The sequence below is a fragment of the Hemibagrus wyckioides genome, linkage group LG08, assembly GCF_019097595.1.
Source record: "Hemibagrus wyckioides isolate EC202008001 linkage group LG08, SWU_Hwy_1.0, whole genome shotgun sequence".
Classification (NCBI taxonomy): domain Eukaryota; kingdom Metazoa; phylum Chordata; class Actinopteri; order Siluriformes; family Bagridae; genus Hemibagrus; species Hemibagrus wyckioides.
In genome coordinates, this window is record NC_080717.1 from 20192608 (window position 1) to 20217112 (window position 24505).

The 24505-nt window shown below is 38.9% G+C and overlaps 2 protein-coding genes across 2 annotated transcripts in view; both read left to right on the forward strand.

The window, feature by feature from the left end:
- fat2 (FAT atypical cadherin 2) overlaps positions 1-10078 on the forward strand; it is a 37673-nt gene extending 27595 nt beyond the window's left edge. Inside the window, exons 18-24 of the mRNA XM_058397557.1 lie at positions 295-492; positions 653-1442; positions 1912-2066; positions 5142-5559; positions 6201-6351; positions 6737-7254; positions 7404-10078. Coding sequence (XP_058253540.1) covers positions 295-492; positions 653-1442; positions 1912-2066; positions 5142-5559; positions 6201-6351; positions 6737-7254; positions 7404-7879 — 2706 coding nt within the window. The 3' untranslated portion in view covers positions 7880-10078. The remainder of the gene's footprint in view (positions 1-294; positions 493-652; positions 1443-1911; positions 2067-5141; positions 5560-6200; positions 6352-6736; positions 7255-7403) is intronic.
- Positions 10079-13715: 3637 nt separating this feature from the next.
- On the forward strand, positions 13716-21772 carry mtnr1al (melatonin receptor type 1A like). The gene is made up of 2 exons (XM_058396471.1): positions 13716-14537; positions 19589-21772. Exons 1-2 carry the CDS (start codon positions 14285-14287, stop codon positions 20356-20358), a joined length of 1023 nt encoding a protein of 340 aa, XP_058252454.1. The 5' UTR covers positions 13716-14284; the 3' UTR covers positions 20359-21772.
- Positions 21773-24505: the final 2733 nt, after the last annotated feature.

Genomic DNA, 24505 nt, shown 5'->3' on the forward strand with positions numbered 1-24505 from the left:
CCAGAAATACTACTCAAACTGGCTGTAGCCAGGAGAAACAAAAGTTTGAATAGATTTTGTTAGCATTTATATAGCCATAATATTGGTGTTAACAGAATATGTAGTATTTAAAAATTAAAAGGCTTACATTATGGCCCACTGATTTGGTCAGGGTCAAATTATATAACTGTTTTTGGATGATAATAGTAGCTAATAAGAGGAATATTAAATAGAGTGGTAACTACAGACACCAGTGGGACTTTATGCTAGTTTTAGACATGAATATATTTTTAATCATATTTAATTGTGTGGCAGGAAGAGGAAGCTGTTGGCAGTAGCATTCTACAACTGTTGGTAACCGACAGGGACACACCTCAGAATGGACCTCCGTTTACTTTCCACATTGTCTCTGGAAATGAAGGCAGACACTTCCATGTAGACCAGGGGGGTCTCCTTTCTCTGGCCTCCTCACTTAGGAATAGAGGAAAGTCTCAGCACGAGCTCAAAATTCAGGTATTAAGATCTATTAATATTAGATTTTTGATGTGTCAATTAAAAAAATCCTCAGATGTCAGTAGTTTTAGTGAGAAAAAAGTAAGACTACCTGCTGCACAGCTATTAATTCAGCGGTGTGTCTTATAATAGCGAATAATTTGAATATATGTATTTGTAGGTCACTGATAGTGGCAACCCGCCTCTGTCCTCCATATGTGTGGTTAAAATCAACGTTACAGAAGAGAGCAAGTTCCCTCCTGCAGTGACCCCACTGGATGTGTTCATAACTACAACTGAGCAAACTTTCTCCAGGCGGGTAATTGGTAAGCTCCACGCCTCTGACCAGGACCCCCAGGATGTTCTGAGTTACAAGCTAGAAACTACACACAATGGTCACTTCTCTATGGACCCTGTGGATGGAAAGATTGTAGCAGAGAAGGCTGTTTGGCCAGGCGTTTATTTTCTCAACGTGAGTGTAACAGATGGCAAATTCACTGTCCGTTCTGGTGTGCGAGTACATATATGGGCTGCATCTCAGCAGGAGCTCGATCAGGGCTTCACCCTGCATTTGGCTGGCCTGAGTGCTGAGGAGTTTGTGTCCGAGTATTGGAGAATACTCCAGCGCAATCTGGACATACCCAAAGTGGAACTGCACATTGCCAGCCTGCAGCAGGAACAGCTGTCTCACAGCCCGGAGGTACAGGTCCTGCTGGTGAACAAGGCTCGGAACAACTCGGCTTGGCCTGTGGATGCCCAGCGCTTAATGGCTGCACTGGAGCGCATTAATGCCTCTCTGGGACTGAGCATACTCAGAGTAAGGGGCAATGGCTGTTTGGGGGATGGCTGCCCTCAACCAGGCTGCAGAAGTACTGTACTGATGAACAATGAGAGGGAGAGGCATTTCAGCACGGCCCGGGCCAGCTTCTTCACTCCATATCATAGCTGGGAGAGCGTGTGCAGCTGTAATGGTAGGAGAAAAAAATAACAAAACAACATTTACATTATGATTATTATTAATAGAGTGACTAAAATCATTATGGACAATATTCACAAAAGATGATTCCATATTCTTTGCAATATGATTTATTAACAGAGAATACAATACAATTTTGCCTATTATGATAATATGATAAACACTTAATAGTACCCAGAAAATATACGTGTTGCCAAGTTCCTGCTTGATCATGAAACAAACAAATGATATTTAAATAATAGATAGATAAATTAAATATTATGTAATAACCCTTTATGACTTTTTTGTTGCATTTAGTCACATTTTGTTTTCAATGATATCATAACATTATCAGGAGATGCATTTTTTCCTCTAATTTATCATTAGAAGCTTTTACTATTTGGGCCATTGGTCCATTTGCACGGCTTTCAGCAAACAGATAAAACATTTGAACTGCTTTACAATTTACACTTTTTGTATTTCAGACTCAGCCATGAAATTTGATGGACACGGTTATCTAAAATACCTTTTTGAGACTGAAGAGGAAAAACACAACTTCCACCTGTCTCTTCGTATCAGAACATCCGACGCGGAAGGCACAGTGATGACAGTGAATGCCTCTGACTGGGGAACATTACAGGTATTACAGCACACCATCAGTACTCTCAAAGACATATAAATGTGAAGGAAATCAATACATTCTGCAATCAAGGCAAGATACTAGCAGGTGGTTTGTGAGAGACACTGGTCTGCTGAGTATAGTCTTCACATTTCTTGTCCCTCCTCCTTGTGTTGTGAAAAATCAGATGGAGATTAGCATGTTGCTATTCTGGGCTCCATATCAGTAAATTTAACCTTCTGGTGTATCAGTCTATCAGTTGCTACAGTTTTCATAGAATTCATAGAATCTATGTTATGACTAAATTTCATTTTCCCAGAGGCTTGATGTGGGTCAACCTCCTCTATCTAAAGTATTTTATCTAGTGGGTCTGACAGTATTTGGAGAATTACAAGAAAGATGGAAAACAAAGATTTCCACAGCCATACATATGACAAAAGATAAAGTATACCCTGAGCACTACTTGTTAAAACTGTAACCTTCACTTTAAAGTAATGTAACCTCACTCACAGGGCCCCTCATTTACAGATCATAATGGAATATTTCATTCAAGTGGCTGGCAGAGGTCTCGGCATTTCCACTAAGTGCTTCATGGTTTTTAATCCTAGAATCTGGTTTGTATTAGACACAGAGCAATAGGATTTTCACAGCTTCTAGTTATGTAGACTTGTGATATGTTACAAGTGGTAAAGCTCCAGAGTATATTCGCAAATTATTAGCAATTCATAAAAAGCACTGGATGACAGAATATTTGCAAGTTAGTTCCAACTTCCTGCCGCTGTACCACATATAGAAACAGACAGCTACGTTCTAATATCATTAAAGCGAACATGCCTTACAAAAAAAGAATTGATGTATTTCAATGGTTCAGTCAGCAAAAAAAAGATTTAAATACGTCTGAATATGTTTCATGAATCCTGTTCATAAAACAGGATCAGGCATGTATCGTCCTTATGTGGTCTTGTAAAATAAAAAAGAAGACAGATAATTTTCAACGCTCAAATTCTGGCTAATTATCCTCTTTTGACTTCATCAATGAGATGCAATCAGTTTCTTTTTTCTCTCCTGTCAATAAATAAGTTAGCTATAGAGTATATTTTAAATGCATTTAGAGTCATTTGCATTCATCCATACATGCACCCACAGCAGCAGATTTCTCTGTTACAGCTTGAAAAGCTTTAGCTACAGGCTATTTTGTAGGCAGAGAACAATTCATCTGAAGCCAAGCACCTTTTTTTTATACTGTTTTTGTTGTTATTAATGCAGCCTTTGGAAATATAGCAAACTTCTTACCTGTCAATCTCAGTAGCGCTCACAAAAAGCTTAAAGTCTGATCAAACATATCCCTCCTCTATGAAGCCTCTGGGGTAAAACTGCTCATCCAATTCGCACCAACATAACACAAGAGAACTGAAAGGGAACGACCAGCCCAATGAAAGCGAACGAAGGACAAATCCCATGAGGCTTAGTGCTGATACATCAAAGCACATTGCACTCTCAGTGAGGATTCTGCTGCAGCAATTAAAAGTCTGGCATCAAGATGATCGCCATTAATAATACATAGACAAGCTTCGAGTTCAGTGTTGTGCTTACAAATTTCATGCATATTCGCAAGGTTTTGCATTTTTAATTAAAGGCAAAAAAGCCGATACATGGTATAAAGTGTATGGGTATGCAAACTCGAATAACTTCATTATTTATCAGCGCAGTGGCTGAAGAGGCAAAAAACAGTCAACACACATTGTCCTGGTTTCAGCATGACCTTGGTGGAGCTGAAGTGGATGGTTTTCTGTACTTACTTGGCTCCAGGGGCACAGTGGCTTGGTCATCAGCATACCTACCTCAAACCTCCAGGGTTTGGGGGTTTGATTCCTGCCTCCACCATGTGTGTGTGGGGCTTGCATGTTCTCCCTGTACCTTGAGGATTTCTTCTGGGTACTCCAGTTTCCTTCCCCAGACCAAAGACATTTGTTATACACTGACTAGCATCTCTAAAATTGTCTTGTGTGTGCAATTGTTCCCTGTGATAGACTGGCAAGAGTGAACCTTGCCTTGTGCCCTGAGTCTCCTGGGATAGGCTCCAGGTTCCCTGAGACTCATAAGCAGTGTACAGGCTGGATGGATATAATTTAACCAAAATGCAATACCATCACACCTATGTTATTCAAACATAAAAAGCAATTTATTCAGTTAACCTTTTGATTATTTTAATACAATTACACTACTCAGCAGTTTATTTAACTAGTAAACTGTTTATTAACTAACAATGGTTTAAATGCTCTTTGGCAGCTGTAGGCCTGAAAACCACCAAACCACTTGGATTGTTACAACACTTTAGCATACTATTGGACATGACAGTTCAAAGTCAGCTTCCTCTGAGCTCAAGCTGCACTTGCTGTTCAAAGCACATGCTGCTCAGGTGGCATACTGTTTAGGATGATGGCACATGATACTGAATGAACACACTTCCCTGCACTCACACTGTGTTAGTTGTGGATGGAGACACAGATAAAACTCCAGGCAAACATATCAACAAAATGAGCTTGAATGTTTGCAAAAAAAAAAAAAGGATTCATTTAGTTTGTACTTTCATACTGAACCAATTCTGCATTTGCTAAATCTCTGTATGTGTGTCAAGGCCATATTATCTTCCAGATAATAATGACAGCTTGAAGCTGTTTTACTGATGGCTGTCAGTGTTTTAAAGGTCAGGGCCCAGTGTGATGTATCATTTTAGGGTAAAATTTTGTGTTCTATTCGCTGCGCATTATAAAAATAGATATATCTCTTGTTCTCCGGTTATTGTGATGAATAGCTGATGCATCATTGACCAATTTTATGGAATAGCCAAGGTTTCTGGGTGTTGTTTTTTTTTTCCTAGACTAGGATGCATATCTATTGTTTAATACTCATTATTTTTAGTTAGTGGATAGAAGGGTGGATGGAAGTAACATTGAACAATTATTCTTGTTCTGGAAATTCCAAGTAAAATACAATTCAATGTTCTGAGTAAAATACGGTATGAAAATGATGATAAAAATAGTTTTGATAAAAATGCAGCATTTAAAAAAAAAAAAATTTTTAACCTGTGTGCAGCTGGTGGAAAAGAAGCTCCAGTTCCAGTACAGCTGTGGAAATCTGCATCCTAGTATCCTGCATCTGGGCTCTCATTTGGTGGCTGATGGCCAATGGCACGATGTTTCCCTGGAGGTCAAAGGAACTAACCTGAGGCTCACCATGGACCACATACACTCCATCTCCAGAGACCTGCAAGAGCCTTGCAGGCTGACTCAATCCCACGGGGTCCTGCTGCTTGCCAACGCCGGCCTTAATGCCAACTCGCCAGGCTTTAAGGGCTGTCTGGAGCGACTATACTTTAACGGGCAAACTGTAAGAACAGACGAGACCTCGCAGAGAAACCGACTCTTTGGAAAGCACCAATGCTGCAAAGATGAGATCTGTGCCAGTAACCCTTGTGAGAATGGAGGCACTTGCCAGGAAAAGTTTAACAGAGGTAAAAATCACAGTACATGAAAGCATTTATTGTGTAATACTGGTGTGGTGGTCAGACATCTTACAATTGTTTCTTATCAATTGCTAAACAACTTTCTTGATTCCGACTACTGGCTTTGCTGATGCTCTGCAGTATTCTGCATCACTTGTATGTCACTTTGGATAAAGCTGTTTGCCAAATAATTAAATATAAATGTAGATGTAGCCTATAACATATTTGCGTAATGTAAATTTAATATACTTAATTAGAATTGTATTTCATTAGCATTTTTGCATTGCCTTTACATTACTTTATGTAAAATATAACCTAGCAGCAAAGAAATGGACAAAATTGCATTAAATTTTACATGACCATCAAACATATGATACATTTTCTTTTTTCTTTTGTGGTATTTATTTGTGAGATTTGTGATTTAAGCCTTGCTTCTGTCTTTAATGCATTTTATCTACTTTTACTTTTCTGCTCAGCAAATTTCCAAGTATATTTGTATGCAGCGCAGCTAAAATGACACTCAACTAAAATAACCCCTTACATGCTTCCCTTCAAAAATCAGCTCAGTGATTTCTGTGCTTCATCTTTGATCCCCAGTGAAATAACTCCTTGTGGAACTGTGTGGATGATTGTGATTGTTTTTGACACAGAGTTCAGCTGTAGCTGTCCACCGCAGTTTATGGGCCCACGCTGTGAGCTGAATAACCCGTGTGCGTCTCAGCCTTGTGACCCTGGCAGCCTTTGTGTGCCAAAGGCAGAAGGTTACATGTGTAACTGCTCTGAACAAATTCTTGGAAGCGGGTATGATGTGCATGTTGCATTGTGTTCAATGTATACATTTATGTGGTATAATGAACAGATTAAATGTATATATAATATCTTAAATATAAATTCTATATTTTTAAGTTATAGAAAAAAAAACCTGAATAAAAATATGACTAACTAAACTAAACTGAAATTAAAAAAAAAAAAAAATGCAATAATTGCAAATTATTTAAAGCTTTGACATTCCGCTGTCACACAAATTGTTGAAAATACTAATGAGCAATTGTGAATTTGAGGGATTAAATATGAATAAAATCATAAACTAAACTAACCGCTTCATTCACGCTACATGTATATTTGTATATATTTGAAATTGTCTGTCTGGCTCGCAGATATATTCTTTGTCTCTGTTAAAATACAGATGTGCGTCGCCGAAGGAGGAATGCTCTCCAGATTCCTGCCTCAGTGGATTTAGCTGTATAATGGAAGATGGCTCCATCCGTTGTAACTCTCTGCCTTTGGTATCAAGAGGTTTTGGATATGTAGAGATTGCTGAGATCTGTGCTGGTGTGGTCAGCCTCATCGTGCTCGTTGCCGCTTTTGTGTGCATTCGAAAACGCTATGTCAGTTACAAGAAGCACAAGCCGGTTTGTGTGCAAGATTCAAATGGTTACTTCCCTACGGGCCTGACCAAAACTATGCTGCGTGACGGAGTAGACACACCTCCTATGGAGATGAACACCCTGATTGGTGGGAATGACCTGGACCACAGCCCCTTCCGTTCTCTGAAGCCACATGAGCAGAGGGAGACAAACCTTCGGGGCGCCAAGGCTCAGGGCCCTGTAGTGTGCAGTGTAGCTCCTAACCTTCCTCATCCCCCATCATCCAACTCAGATAATGAGTCCATCAGAAAAAGCAACTGGGATCCAGGCTATGAAGGTGAGTACGGAAATATTTAACCAGCATCTGCTAAATAAGAGGGTCGGCAAGTTTTTCACAGCCAGCATGTTGAGTAAAATGATCATATGAACATACTGTATCTAAGCAGGTTCACTTCATCTAAGTTCGTGTCTCCTTCCTGTTTTCAGTGTACCCTGCTGATCCAGACTACTTTGGACGTCCCTCTGTGCAGGAGTTCCCGCAATTTGACATTGTCGAGAGCACGTACCCCACCTTGCCCTCCACAGACTCTCGGCGGAACTCTCGTTTTGGGGGTTTCCCATTCCCACTGGAGCGCAGTGAGCGTCGTGCCCCGTTGCCACCCTGCTACAGCCATCAAAACCTGGATGACTTCCTAGGACCGGATGGCCTGCCACTGCCCAGCTCTCAGTGTCCTAATGAGTACACGGCCATCAGTTATTACCCGACGCAACACACACGCAGCATGGACAACGTCTCAGCCGGGTATAAACGGCTGAGCGTGCGGCTGAGTGTGGCCCAGCCCTCATACGCAGACTGTGGCTCCTCCACACGCTCTGCTATAGCCACTCGCTCTTCTCGAGGCTGTGCTGACTCAGACATGGTGGAGAGTGACTACGGCAGCTGCGAAGAGGTCATGTTCTAGCAAGCACATGTATACGAAATACTCCCATCAAGACTGTGACTGTTTAAGAATAGATGATGAATTTGTGAATTTCAGGGAGATTTGCGGTAAAGAGAATTGAACGAGTTATTTCCTGTCTAAAGCAGTTACGGGTGAAGGTTATTCATCATTATGAAAAACCGCAAATCTAGAATTTGTTAAACAACTCGTTAAACAATGTTTCTATGTATGCTCATTGTGCAACATTTGTAAATTGTTTCTCACACAATACTCCACATCTAACTTTATGCTCTACAGGCTTTCAGCATGATTTCATAGTTGTTAGCTATAGCAGGATCTTTGGAGTCACAATCACAGTAGTAGTAGATTTCTCAAACTGACTTATGAATCAATTCATTAATCACATCGAGGTATTTACTTACAATTAATTTTCGACAGGAAATAACTCCAAAGAAATGCTACTGAGGCACTAGATCTCCCTGTACTGGACAGTATTATTATATTTTTAAAGTAAATTGAGCAACTATTGCTTGTATATGTTCAACCAAGAATAGCAAATGTTGTTCTTTTGTGCTGGTTTGGGATGCTGGCAGCTACAGTACAGTGCTGCAGAGTATCCATCCCTTTAAATGTGGTTGGTGTTTACAGTTTTATTCATGTGCTGATATGTAGTATACTGTATGTTGCATGACTTTAAAAGTCAAGTGGCATCTCTTCTAGTGCTTGAGCTGATAAATAACGCTCCGGTGTGTTGCATTTATTTTAGCGCGCTATTCAGCGCCAGAAATAGACCAGCGGCATATTATGTCCAAATTCAAAAACGTGGCACCAAAATGAACGATTTGTTGTTCCTTGTCTTGTTAAAAATCGCACGTTTTATTTTGGAGAGACGTAAATCCCAGAGCATGTTTGGCTTCATGTGTGCTTTTGCTAACCAGCAGACTAAATTCTTTAGGTGTTCACAAAAAAGTGCCAAATTATTACAACAACGTGTTGAAAAAAAATTCACACATGCATACAGATGATATTAGGGATAATCCTTGCTATTGGGATTTATCTGAGCTATTCCCCATGCTGTATATAACTAAGGATTTAGTATGTTGAAGCACTTGATATAAGATTGCTGCGTGATTGGTGGATTGAAACAGTTTAGTGTACAAATTGAAATGTGTCAAGCATTCATTTGCTTTTACCTGTGGGGAAAAGGGCCACCTGACAAATTTCGAGGAGCATTGTTCTTTGTAAAAAAAAAGAAAAGAAAAGTAGATTACATTTATTTAGACTGAAGCTGAGGCTGGTCCTTGGATATTTACATATCGTAGACATATACTATATATCAAAATAGATTCCAAATGCTGAGTCTAGAAGTGACCTATATACATCATTGCATTCTTCACAAGCATATAAGACGTGCTTTGTGAATAGTTATCAGTTTGATGCAGTATTTTTGAATGTGAAAGTGTGCACTGTTTTGTTTCCCCTATTGTTTGCCAGTGTAAAGAGGTTTAGGATTAAAAGGTAATCGAATTCAAATATAAAACGATTCATTTGTAACCAGGTAGACAAACTACAATGCATTTCTGTCTGCTGAGTTCTGCTATGTTATTGATGCAGTGTGAAAGTGTATAATACTGACCCTGCAAAAAAAAACAACCTGGTACTTCAGCATTTTGTTGCTTTGTTGATTTTGTCACTGCTGTGCTGTGTATAGTCCTGTATTTGCCAAACTGTTTACATGTGAAATACTGTCAGTAGGGATTTGCAGCCCTGTACAGAATCACTGGGTTTGGACTCTGTGATATGGACACGTGGGAATTAAAGCTGCACACACACACATACATACACACACACAGCTACATGCACGGGGCTGAGTCTAACGATTGCATGTCCTTTTCATCTCTCCTACTGATCCCTGCATCATTGTGCCGGATTGTGCTAAGTGTTTGGACCCCCCAAAAATATTCTAGGCCCATTGTTTATGGCAGCTCTCTCTCTCAGTTCAGTTGGCCACAGATCCATTGTTGTACATACAGTGTGTGCAGTGGTCCAGTGAGTTCAAGCAAGAATGTATGATTTTTGTATTTTCAAAATGCAATGTGGGACAAATCCCATGTTTTAAATCTGTTCCTCTGTGAGAGAATAATTTCCTTTAAGTTTTCATCATCACTGGAAATATAATATGAATAAATGCTATACGAATAAATGTCCATGTTTAATTAATGTGTTGCAAAAGGTGTCATCGATTCTGTTTTTTCTGTGTTCCCCCTGTTTAATAAAAAATTTGAGCGCAAAGAGCCAATCAGAAAACGCAACAAATTAAAAATGTAACAAAATTAAAACATTAAAACAAATTAAACAAATCAGTAAACCAGCAAACATAATAGAAACATCACAAAAACTGCAGAGCATAAAACACAACAACCTAAAAATGCAAAACAGCGAGACAAAACCACAAATTAGAAAACACAACAGCAAATCAGAAACATTACAAACAATCCAAAAACTAGACAGAAAATTGCAAAATGGTCTATAAAACAGTGTCTTTAAAACACCAACCCAAAACATACTGTAATATCCAAGCCAGAACAGAAAATCAACCAGAAATGGCCTGTAAAACAAAATCAAACCAAACCAAATACAGAACAGCAAAGCCATAATACAACGGCAAATCAAAAACATAACACCAGGTTAGAAACATACTCTGTATGGTCAAAAGTATATGAAAAATAATCATCACACACCATATGTACATCCTCCCTAAGCTGTTGCCACAAAGTTAGAATTACTCTAGTGTATAGAATGACTCTGTTAGCTGTAGCATTACAGTTTCTTTTCACTAGTGCTAAGAGATGCCCAATGCCCCTGTGTACAAAGCGAGCTCCATGAAGACATGTCCATGGCCAAGCCATGACTTTGTCATTTTCACCTATGTTATTAAACATGTGACTGCTATACTACAGAGCATAATCACTGTGAATAACTTCTAATCATTGTAATCTGCAACTTATTTAAGATACAGGCGATTACATTACTTAACACTTATTGCTACTTTAAACATTCATTTAGGGGCCATAAATAATGAATTTGCACTGAACCCCCTAGTTAAATCTTAATCACCCCCAAAACGTCCCCTAACCCCTATCCATAAATCTCTAGTTAAGCTCCCTGCAAATAGCAAAAAGCGAAAGGACTATTTGGACAGAGTATTCATGATAAATATGTACTCTCTGTTCAATATTAAATTCTTACATTTTTGCCATTAGTATAGCAGAGCAGAATTTCCTTTCATTTAATCTATTGTGTTCATATTCACAGCGAAATCAGGGCAAAATGCCTGAAGGTAAAAGTAGCTAGGTCTATTACACCTGTATTCCTGTGCAAGAAGGGAAGCTTTTTGAATTGTCAGGCAACAAGAACAAATCAGATTTGTAATGCGAGCACCAAATCTAATATTTGGATTTGATAATAAAGCAGATTTGGCCTGCTGTCTAAATATAATTAGAACTAATCAGACAAGTAGAGACACCTCTTTGCAACTGATTGGTTATGGTGGTGTTCCATGTCTTGTGTAACATTGTTTACAAAAGATTGAACAGATTCAAATGATGTAAATTGCAAGAAGCTATTACACTTATATTGATTATGCCATCATTTTCTATGTACATTCACAAAATCACTGAAACTTTTCATAACCATATTAATGACCTTAATGGAAAAAAAATAATAATTTGGGCAAAAAAGCATGATAAATACATAAACTAAGAGAAATTAAACATAGCATTTTGATGTGATTGATGCCCAATCACCTGAGTACAATACACTCATTAGGCATTTTATTAGGAGTTAATGTAGTTTCTTCTTTCAGCTTGAACTTTCAGCTTGTCTGTATATTCTCTGTAGAATCCTCCCATCAATAAAATGTTTCTGTCTGTGAAATGCTGATCTGCTCACTGGATATTTTTCTTTTTTGCACCTTTCTGAGTAAACTCTAAAGACAAATGAAAATCCTGGGAGAGCATCAGAAATACTCAAACCAGCCTTTTTTTTATTATTTAAATTTTAACCCATTTTCACCCAAATTCCAACTAACTCCTTCACTCACTAGCCAATTCCCCTGTGCTGCATAACAGCTAGTATCAAGGCAAGGCTTCAAGGCAAGACACACAAAGCCAGCCTTTTGAAACTTCTGAATGTGCAACATGAGATGCTGCGCATACCTGAAGGAAAGTGCTAACTGAACGCTTCTACAAACATGAGCTCACAGAATAGTTAGTTTGACAAGGTAGAGAGTAACACCATCCCTTCCACCAAACAACACAGCCAAAATTACTTCCTTTGACTCACAGCCATGTCAGTAGATTGCAGTAGAATCCCACCAGATGCTTTTTAAACTCAGACTCTTTAATATTAATAAATTGTACCTTGAATTACATTTCAACTCTATTCCATTTCACAGCCAGTATAATGTTTGACAAACTATTAATTAATTAATATTAATAAATTAATTCATTTCATAAATTCTGTCAGTCCAGGCATGCAGCAGTTGTTCTAATAAACTGTATGTGGTGCAGCTCAACAAAGTAGACTGATGGCAAAAGCTTGACTGACTGCAAGGTCATATACCACAATAAAGCACAACATCTCTCTCCGGCAGCTGACCTGTCACTCAAGGCTTTATAATAATCTCTGTAACTGAACTCTTTACAGCCTACCACAATAAACAGAACTGTATTATGTTACTTCTGATCTTCTAATCTGAGATTCAGTTTACAAGCCAAATTCTAAAGCAATCACAAAATGACAGTGACGAACTATAACTAACATAGAAATATAAAAAAATAACATAAATTATACATAAATGCAAATGTAAACTTTAAATGATTTCTTATTTTAATTATATATGGATATGCCTGGTCAGTGGGTGAAAATTTCTCTCTCTCTCTCTCTCTCTCTCTCTCTCATGCTGCACCTGCAATCTCAATGCAAAATGTGATGGCGTAAAACCACATCTGGACTCTCGATGTAAGCTGTATGCCTTGTGCATTGCTTTGCATGCATTAGCATTCTGTTTAAATAAGTGGTCATGTTTATTAATGCAACCCTGACCTCAGATCATAAGGGAGTGATGCACAAGCCTGTGTACTCATCTGAGTGCACCTGTCTTTGATTATAATGCGGAAAGCAAACGATACATCTGTTAATGGCATAAAAGGGCAAGATGCATGCTGTTTCATGGAAAGCTTCTATTCGGTGATGGAATTTACATGGAGATGCTCCCACAGCTCTCTGTGATACTATGTAGATGGGATCTAGGGCACCAATTAAACTCTCTGACACATGCACTGTTCTGTCATCTGCCTAGGCATCCCCTTAGACCCTCTCTATTTTAGGCTCTTGAAATCAGAGTAACAAGGTGAGAAGGAAGGGTTGAAATTACTGATATGTAAATCTTGGTTATCTAAATAACTAAAAATATTCAACTACTATAAAATTGCATAGTGGAATAAAATCTAAATTAATTACACTTAATTGAGAGAGTGGCCTTTCTGAGCGATCTCATATCTAGTACTACAGGAACTAGATATTTTTTTTTGTGGTATATCTTTTACTTCCACTTTAATCAGTGCTTGCATTAATGTAAATCAGTAAGGTGTCAGTTGCACATTCTATGTATAACCACTAGGTGTACAGCCAGTAGTGCATAGTACACACAGTATACTGAAGTAGATGTAAATATTAAACGGTAGGTGTGATTTTCGGAGCACAAACCGCTTAGGTTGGTCCTGTAGACTGGCTTTGCGAGCACGTGCATCATTGGAAACGTGTGAGTCAGCGGCTGAGCAGTGAGAGCGCGAGAACCACACTCAGAGCGCGCAACATCAGCAACAGCGACAGCTGACAACATATGGAGAACATGCAGAAACCATGACATCTGGTGATTTTTTTTATTCCTGATCCTGATCTGAAATACTCCATTTTTTTTAACACAGTGTCGTGAAAGGAAAACGCATGGAAGTCCTGAATGAGCAGCTGTGCAGTTCTACCAGCTTCATGAAGTAAATTAAGTTTATGAATAATAAATTAATCAATTGCAATCCGTTCACAACGCAGTGGTCTTAAAGAAACTGTAAAGACAATATATTACATCCTTCTAAACAATATCATGACTCTTATGTGGACATGCACTATAATTCTTTCAACCTTTTTTTTTTGTTTGGAAATTTTGCAGTTGCAAACTCGCTTGAGCGCTCTTACCGCTGAGACCTCTCTGAATGAGTTTGTTCTGTAGTGACATGACACGTGTGGCTTCATGGATTCAGTGTTCCGGGGCTGTTACAGCTGTGCGCTACGCGCGCTTTTCGGAGCGCAGTGAGGCGCGCGCGCTGTCCGAGGCTGGTACCGAGCAGTGCCGCGAACTCGCCCTTTATGTGCCAGTGGCGCGGAGGGCTGTGGCGCGTGCTGCCGTCCGGCCGCTCGCAGCATGAAGTGAGGATGGTGGAGGAGACGGTCGACCCTCTCAGGAACGCTTCGTCCTCCCGTGGAAACGATGAGAGTCTCTCCTTCCTCTGGAGGCTCACTCTGCTGGCCAGCGTGCTCATCACCACTATAGTGGTAGACGTGCTGGGCAACCTGTTGGTCATCGTGTCGGTTTTCAGAAACAGAAAACTCAGGAAAACAGGTAGGGGACAAGCTCGGGAGTTTATTTCACTTTCTTTTAACTTTTTTTTCATTCACTTATTTAATCTGCAAAAGAGATATTAATATCAGCAATTAATAATCTAAGAACACATGTATCCATACTGTACCACAGGTTCCCAACCCTGGTCCTGGAGAACCCCTTTGCCCTGCATAAGCAGTTCATTGACAGACCTTCCTTACTTGTCAGTTAGAGAAGGGAAATCACTAAAATGTGGATGATAAGGTGATAATCCTGGACTAAGATGGGGAGCCTGTGCACTATGCAGTCTTAAGGATACTGTATGTGTGATTTAACCTGTTACATATTTCTTATGAGGTCTCAGAAAAACAGTTCATAAAATGGAAGCTTTTCATATAGTATGTTTTTTACTCAGTATGAATTTGGATTTTTACCCATTTTGTTTCTAGTATGTCGAAAAATTTCTTGCAAATACTTTTTGCTTAATGGAGGAAATGTCTTACTATTCTGAAGATGAACTTTATTGTAATTGATATGATTTCTTTCTTTCTTTCTTTCTTTCTTTCTTTCTTTCTTTCTTTCTTTCTTTCTTTCTTTCTTTCTTTCTTTCTTTCTTTCTTTCTTTCTTTCTTTCTTTCTTTCTTTCTTTCTTTCTTTCTTTCTTTCTTTCTTTCTTTCTTTCTTTCTTTCTTTCTTTCTTTCTTTCTTTCGCCCAATCCGTCCAATGGTGACGCTATAGTGCAGGGTTTTGAACAGTTAACTGTGAGTCCCACAAACAATTATTCCTACTGATTACATGGGTTTTCCCAAACAAAAAGGCCTCAAGAAATATCTAGCTCCACCTACTCAGATTTGATGCTAATTTGAACTATAATCCTATGATCTTTATCATCTTACAATATGACATATTGATGTCAAAATACTCAGTAGACAGTGACCTTCCTTAAGTTAAGTTGTCTTTATTTGTCACATATAAATTACTGCACAGTTAAATTCTTTCTTCGCATATCCCATCCTTGGGGGTTGGGGTCAGAGCGCAGGGTGATACATGATGCAGTACCCCTGGAGCACGGTGGGTTGGGGGCTTTGCTCAAGGGTCCAATTGTAGTAGATTAGTGGTGCTGGGGCTTGAACCCTGATCTTCCAGTCAATAAACAATATGACCACCATAAGTTTGTCAAATCTAAGGAGGTGGAGCCTGTTAATCAAACAGCTCTAACTCATGATTGCTTTCATAGTTTCACACAAATCCTGAAAGGTATATATAGGACAAGAATTTCAGATCATATGCACAGTTTTTGGTGTGGTCATACATAGGGGGTAGGACTAAAAAATGCAAGGCCAACCAAGCTAAAATTTTGCAGGCTGTTAATTTTTCAACTGGCCAGTCAGAGTTCAAGAGGATTTTAACAACATTTACATTAGTCTATTGTCATAAAACTTGGTAGTTTCTGGAAGGGACCTACTAGTAACTGATCTGTTAATCTGTAACTAGGTTTCTAATCATTACTTAATAGCATAAAAAACATGCTCACCTTAAGCCAATCAGCTTTCATGTGGCATTTTACATAACTGGCATTGTGCTATCAGAATAAAACTTGGTAAGTATCTCTGTTATTGTGCATGGAGTGCTTGTACCCTGCAGATTACATCTTTTTATTTGTCAGACTGGTTCTAAAACTGATCTTGGGTGATATCAGCAACCCCTTAGTTATATATTAAGCATCAATAAATAGATCTATAAATAGAGCTGAGTATAAATAGAGTAATTAAAATTACTGAAAGTGCTGAGGACAGCAAAATTTGTACTTCAGAATGTTTACACCATCCTGCAATCAATACAATAATTCAGGTTGACCTTTAAAATTGTCTGCATGTACATTTAACTAGCCATGATGGGCAAGTACAGTAACCTTGGATTTCTATCTCCTTGGCCAAATTGTCTAGAGATAGCAGCTAAAAATTCAACATAAATCATAAAAATTCAACATGAAACATAAAAATTCATTTAATATAGCCGGGTTTCAATTTTACTGTCTATAGTGAGGAAATGTTTCATGTGAGATGGCAGTAATCAATCTTCATCAACTTCCACCAAATCTATTGACACCAAGTGAGTTTATCTACATAGTGCATTGTGAGTACAGTAGGCGTCTATAAGACTGGCCAATCACAGTCAGCGCTATATTGTTAAAGAGTTGCAGGATCAATTCTAATCTAATACTAATCTACTTATATATTTTTAACAGTGTATTTTAATAGTCATTAATACAATACCAGAGCATTGCTGAAATACTGAACTGTATCCTCACTGGTAGTTCAAATATTTTCAGACTTTATGACTCAGTACAAATTTTGTGCATATAGTTATATTTGGACATACTGACATGACATACTATTCCTTCCTACTATACAGTGAATTTCTCTTTGTCTCTCTCTCATTATTTATAACGTTACTGGCCACTTTATTAGGAACCAATACTGGGTAGGGCCCCTACTTTGTTCTCAGATCAATCTCAGTTCTTCATGGCATGGATTCCAGGTGGTGTTAGGAAACATCCCTTTATGATTCTGTCCTGTTTCCACTCCTGCTTATATCACATAATTTTCACAGATTTGACAGCTACATGTTTATACTTAAAAACTCCCATTAGACCTTATCCAAAAAGTGGTACACTGATTTTAATTCAAGGTGACTGTTGAGGCCACTGTACACTGAGCACCGGAGCTTGAGCAGTATAACTTTAACACTTTGTGCTTTGTGACATGGTGTATTATCATGCTGGGAGTATCATTATAGCATGGGCAAATTGTGGTCAATTGTGTGGAAGCCCATGGTCAGCAACAATACTGAAATAAGTTGTGGCATTTAAATGGCACAGTCGGTAACTCCCACATGCTTTAAACAGGCCATTATCATTCCTGTCTCAAAGAAACCCCAGCCTGACTGCCTCAGTGATGATCACCCAGTAGCCCTGACCTCTTCACAGCTTGACTGAAATCTTATTTTTGATCTAATTCTAGAAATGCCCATGTAAAACCATGACTAACAGAGACAGAAGGTTCCTTATGATTCACTTTCAAATGACAAATGCATATTCTATAGCTATGACTGTATAATTCATTGGAATTCAAATTCTCTCAGCCTGTCTTCCAGCCCTGATTTACAACACTTTTACAACACAAGAGATTTGTGTTTTTACTTCTTCAAAGGTAGTTGGACACATTCGTATTCAGTGCTTTCATGCAGAAACCAGACCACTCTGACCTATGCAGCACTTCAGCAACGAGCCTGTTCATTAACTCAGTGTGTTGACCTCAGGCGGTGCCTTAAATCAATGAAAAATTCACACCGTGGCTCACAGGTTTTCCCCAAGATGACTTGTCCTGCATTTCATTTGAAAGCTTTAGAATATTTTCATGCCTGACTTTGCATATTTACAACTCCAATAATGATATATGTATAGAGTTGTTAGTTAAAGCTGTTAGTCATACAACTAAAACAAAGACAATCATCTCCTCATATAGAGACTGGAGAAACTATTTAGAGAGCAACACCTCAAACTGTACACGCCTATTCTCTTCCATATGGAATTTGAATGTGTTTATAAATGTAAAAATGATCCCCAGCATGTTTTTTCTATGAACTGGTGAATGTAATGTTAGTGATGTAGTCCACGTAGCAGTCTATCATGCTCATACTGAAAGATTAGCTATGCCATGGCTAGGTGTGAAATATATACTCAGTAATTCTAAAAAATCAAAGCATGGCCTCTGGTATAGAAAAAGTTTTAATTGAAACTGTTATTAAATTAAGAGTTTGGGATCTAGGTGAATGTGCTCAGCAAGGAAAAAGATATTGAATTCGAGAGTGTATGGCAACCACTGGTTACTTAATGCTGCTTGTTAGATTGATTTTCCTGTAGCTTTGTTGCTGATTGCTAACACAAGGCAGCCAATTCCGCCTACACTGCCTGAACAGACTGGTTCAGTACTGTGTAAGAAAATTGTTTCTAAAAACACCATTCTGGTTTGAGTCACTTCAAATTGTACAGTTTTTAAAATTCTGTCATTTCTGTCCGTAGCCTGTTCAAGGTCTAATCCAGAGATTTGCTAATAGCCACAAGTTTTCCAAGATCCTTCTGCAGGCAGTTTGAGTAATTGAAAGAGCTGGAATAAAAAATAAAATATATGCAGCAGTAAACAACAAATACTAAAGTTGCATATACCCATGACATATATAAATATTAAGTGGATGTTTTCTTAGCCGCGAGTTGAGGGTAGGTTGAATGTCAGTTAGTCTTGGGTGGATTGTAGGGCAAAGGTATTGCTAATGGGATTAAAACAGACCACTAAACACCCAATTTCTTTGTTATTGCAAGCACTAACTTGAATACAATGTATTAAAATTGCATGTGATAGTTAACTAATGAAACTGGCAAAAGGGAAGCTGTCTTTGGCAATTGGCTAATAAATCAGCACCCTGGTATTGATTTATAATATCTTTTTATTATGTTTGTGGGCAATTAGAACTAGAACTTATTTCCTTGAAACCTCCATCCTGACAATAAGTATGTGTGTACTGAAATATATGTGATGAGTTTAGAGATATCTGTGCTTAATTTTTGGTTGGTGCTGTAGTTGATGCAGTGGCATTTAGTACAAATTTCAATGAGCTCAAAAATAAGAGGAAATGTTCTGGTTTCACTGATAGCTCGTGTTGTCTCTAGCACTCCAGAGTGCTATAATGATCTACAGAACGACAAACACAATGGCACTGATAGCAGTATAAGCATTAAAGTGTCAGTCTCAGTCTTAGAAAGGTTTAACTTCCAGCTGTCACTATCAGCAGGTAGTCAAATGGCATTGTGGGTAAGGTAGGGAATCTAAGGTAGGGAAAATCATCTACACTCCAGAGTTGATGAAATACATTTGAACTAAAAAAAACAAAGTCAAACCAGAATTTCATTAGAAAATATATCTCGGGTGAAACTGAAAAGCACATTTAATTATTAATAACTGTCAGTGAAGATGTGATTAATATACAACTGTTTTCTTTTCCCCTTCTTTAGGTAATGCCTTTGTGGTGAGTTTGGCTGTAGCAGATCTTGTAGTTGCCATCTACCCTTACCCACTGGTCTTAACTGCAATCTTCAACAATGGCTGGATTGCAGGAAACATCCACTGCCAAATCAGTGGCTTCCTGATGGGGCTCAGTGTCATCGGTTCCATCTTTAACATCACCGGTATCGCCATCAACCGCTACTGTTACATCTGCCACAGCCTTAACTATGACAAGATTTTCTCCAAAAAGAACACTGTGTGCTACGTGGTGCTTGTGTGGGCCTTCACCATCCTGGCCATCGCACCCAATTGGTTTGTTGAGTCTTTGCAGTATGATGCCCGTGTCTATTCATGCACATTTGCCCAGTCGGTCAGCTCGCTCTACACCATCATGGTGGTGGTGGTGCACTTCATCCTGCCCATCAGCATTGTCACATACTGCTACCTGCGCATCTGGATCTTGGTCATCCAGGTGCGCAAACGGGTCAAACCTGACAACAGGCTCAAGATCAAACCACATGACTTTCGTAACTTTCTCACCATGTTTGTGGTGTTTGTGCTGTTTGCTGTGTGCTGGGCGCCACTGAACTTCATTGGCCTGGCAGTGGCAATTCAGCCTACGCTGGGCCAGGCCATTCCTGTGTGGCTCTTCACAGCCAGCTACTTTATGGCATATTTTAACAGCTGCTTGAACGCTGTTATCTATGGCGTACTCAACAACAATTTTCGAAATGAGTACAAAAGAATTGTGTTCTGTCTTTTTAAGTTTCATTGTTAGGTTTCTTTGTTTTTTTTTTCCAAAGAGGAGACGTGCACTGTGAATTTATTAGCATACAAATCATATTCAGCCAAACAGAGATGGACCGATTGTTTTGCATAGGCTCATGTTTACTATTTCTTTAAAAATGATATGGACTGAGACTCAGTCATGGACATTTAAATATAATATATAAAGTAAGCTAAGGTTTGTATGTTTTTGTATGACTCAAATGCCATTACATACTTAAATACTTAAATGAATGCATGAAATAATCCAAACTAATAATGAACAATGGTTACATCTGTGAGGAATTGCAGCTGTTTCTCCAAATGGCAGTTTCAGTTAGCATAATGTCTTACTTAATCAATCTCAACTTCTCAACAAAAACTGACAGCTAGAACTCTGGGATTTCATCAGTGAAGTGAGTGTTGGATGTTGGATAGAAACACATTTTTCCAAACAGACAGAGGTTGAATAGATGAATATTCCATAATTTATTACAGGTATACAAATGAGTTTTGAAGGATCCATGTCAAAACTGTTATTTGATGATAAGCAAATCACAATCAAACAAAACCAAACACATATCAGACTTATTATTCATGGTTGTCAAGTCTTTTCTCTCAAAATGATCAAATCCTCTCAGGAATCTTTCAGACAAGCAAAACCTGGTGTGTGTGAGGGACTTACACCTGCTCCTGCAGAAGTGTAGCCAATCCCACCCACCCCTGTAGATGTTATTTTTTTGTACAAATCCACAATATTTTAATGAGCTTTAATTTAAAGTTAATTCTGTTCCCTTGCTCATAAGCACATTTCACTGCTCTGTCTCGTTTTTCCAGAAGAGAGAAACTTATTCATGACCCAAATAGATGTATTGACATCTAATCAAGCATTATATTGCATCTTTGATTAAATCCATTGTATAGCTGTCTGTTTCATGCGCATGTCAGGCTGGTCTCAGGTCAACCTAAAGCTATAAAATCACAGATATTTTCAAGTCAGAGCTGATTAAGGCATATGATTAGTAGAGCCATTGTAGGCATAAAGACTGTAATTCATCCAGTGATTATAGACATATTACATATCAGACAAGAGAGTCATGGCTCTTAATCTCAATGAATGTTATACATATAGATGGCGAATATTTTAGTATTGATAATATTATAGTATAGCTTTGATATATATTATGAACACATTGTTAAATGAACTTTGAAAACCTTATTTCCTCAAATTAATATACACTATATTGCCAAAAGTATTCGCTCATCTGCCTTGACTCGCATATGAACTTAAGTGACATCCCATTCCTAATCCATAGGGTTCAATATGACGTCGGTCCACCCTTTGCAGCTATAACAGCTTCAACTCTTCTGGGAAGGCTGTCCACAAGGTTTAGGAGTGTGTTTATGGGAATTTTTGACCATTCTTCCAGAAGCACATTTGTGAGGTCACACACTGATGTTGGACGAGAAGGCCTGGCTCTCAGTCTCCGCTCTAATTCATCCCAAAGGTGTTCTATCGGGTTGAGGTCAGGACTCTGTGCAGGCCAGTCAAGTTCATCCACACCAGACTCTGTCATCCATGTCTTTATGGACCTTGCTTTGTGCACTGGTGCACAGTCATGTTGGAAGGGGAAGGGGCCAGCTCCAAACTGTTCCCACAAAGTTGGGAGCATGGAATTGTCCAAAATGTCTTGGTATGCTGAAGCATTCAGAGTTCCTTTCACTGGAACTAAGGGGCCAATCCCAGCTCCTGAAAAACAACCCCACACCATAATCCCCCCTCCACCAAACTTTACAATTGGCACAATGCAGTCAGACAAGTACCGTTCTCCTGGCAACCGCCAAACCCAGACTCGTCCATCAGATTGCCAGATGGAGAAGCGTGATTCGTCACTCCAGAGAACGCGTCTCCACTGCTCTAGAGTCCAGTGGCGGCGTGCTTTACACCACTGCATCCAATGCTTTGCATTGCACTTGGTGATGTATGGCTTGGATGCAGCTGCTCGGCCATGGAAACCCATTCCATGAAGCTCTCTGCGCACTGTTCTTGAGCTAATCTGAAGGCCACATGAAGTTTGGAGGTCTGTAGCGATTGACTCTGCAGAAAGTTGGCGACCTCTTCGCACTATGCGCCTCAGCATCCGCTGACCCCGCTCTGTCAGTTTACGTGGCCTACCACTTCGTGGCTGAGTTGCTGTCGTTCCCAAACACTTCCATGTTCTTATAATACAGCTGACAGTTGACTGTGGAATATTTAGGAGTGAGGAAATTTCACGACTGGATTTGTTGCACAGGTGGCATCCTATCACAGTTCCACGCTGGAATTCACTGATCTCCTGAGAGCGACCCATTCTTTCACAAATGTTTGTAAAAACAGTCTGCATGCCTAGGTGCTTGATTTTATACACCTGCGGCCATGGAAGTGATTGGAACACCTGATTCTGATTATTTGGATGGGTGAGCGAATACTTTTGGCAATATAGTGTATGATTATATGCTTTATCTGTAACAAAATATGGTCATAATGGGCTCTTAAAATACAAGGAGTCCCAAAAGCCTCCATATAATATATATATAGGACTATGTACACCAGCAGCATCAGTGGAAGCTTGTTGATGACCACTTTCTGGTTGGTCTGCAACACTTCCAGCCTTTTTGAATTTGTGAATATATAGGCCCCACTTCACAACTTACAAGACTTGAAGGATACTGACAGGAATTAAAGGACTTAGAGGATACTTTTGATAGATACTGACCACTGCAGACCAGGAAAACCTCACAAGAGCTGCAGTTTTGGAGATGCTCTGATCCAGTCGTCTATCCATCACAATTTGGCCCGTGTCAAACTCACTCAAATTCTTATGTTTGCCCATTTTTCCTGCTTCTAACACATCAACTTTGAGAACAAAATGTTCATTTGCTGCCTAATATATCCCACCCACTAACAGGTGCCATGATGAGGAGATCATCAGTGTTATTCACTTCACCTATCAGTACTCACAATGTTATGCCTGATTGGTGTAAGTTTGGCAACAGTGTCGTGTGTGATGTGCTGGCCATCTATTGCAACCTTGTGACAGTTTCCCAATCCAGCCATAAGAATGATTTCTATTCATTCTTAAAGTCTGTCTTGAAAACATCCACACTACGAATCAAAAAAGTTAGAAGACATTTTGTGTTAGTTTCTCATTGGGGGACTTTTGGTACACCCTGTAGTGTCATGATTGCATATGAGAATCTGCAATCAAAATTCCAGTCCAAAATCCATCTTCCCAAAAACTAATTAGTGAGTTATATTTATCTCCATCATAAAAACAAATATTCTGTTTCGATGATGAATTGCAATGATGAATTGTACTGCATTTTGGACTCTGTGTACACTGTGATGTATGAGTGCGAGAGAGAGAGAGAGAGAGAGAGAGAGTTTCAGTTAAAGAAACTAACTTACAAAGCACTTCATTCTTCTTTTGCACATGTCTTGATAATTTAGAGTTTAAAAAAGATTTAAGAATCATATTTGAATGTCTGCAATGTCTCTATGTCCATAATCTCAGTTAAAATATATATCAATAAAATAAAGGCTATCACTGTGCAATGTTTTTATGTATGTATTACCTCAGTGTGGAATGGTCATTTGTCACATGAAGGCATATTGTAAGACTTACATAACTTGCAATAACTCTACACTGAAACTTTGGACTAAAAACCAACTACTGAGCAAAGAAAAAAAAAATGCAAAAAATCCAGTCAAAATGTATCATCACAGAATTCCTGTCTGTTTTGACAGGAACAATTTGGAAAGCATTTCCAAGGTTACACAGGGCCTTTCTGTCATCATAGTGCTCCAGGCCAGTGCTATTCTTTGAAAGCAGGTGTAGCACATAAAAATAAGGAAATCTCTGACTCACGTCAATGGAGGATCCCTTGGGTGGCAGAATTACGCCTTGGGAAAGGTGGGGAAAATTCAAAAGTAGTGAGAAAGCAGTAGATTATATCTACAGATAACACATATAACCCCAGCCAGTGAAGAGGCATACCCAGTTATCTAAATGCAAATTAGCAATTGAAGGTTGATTTCTCAAAGGCATTATGGCACAATGTATAGAGGATCACTTGGTGATTTATCTGTCATGATTTTATATCTAGCGTCTGTATTTTTT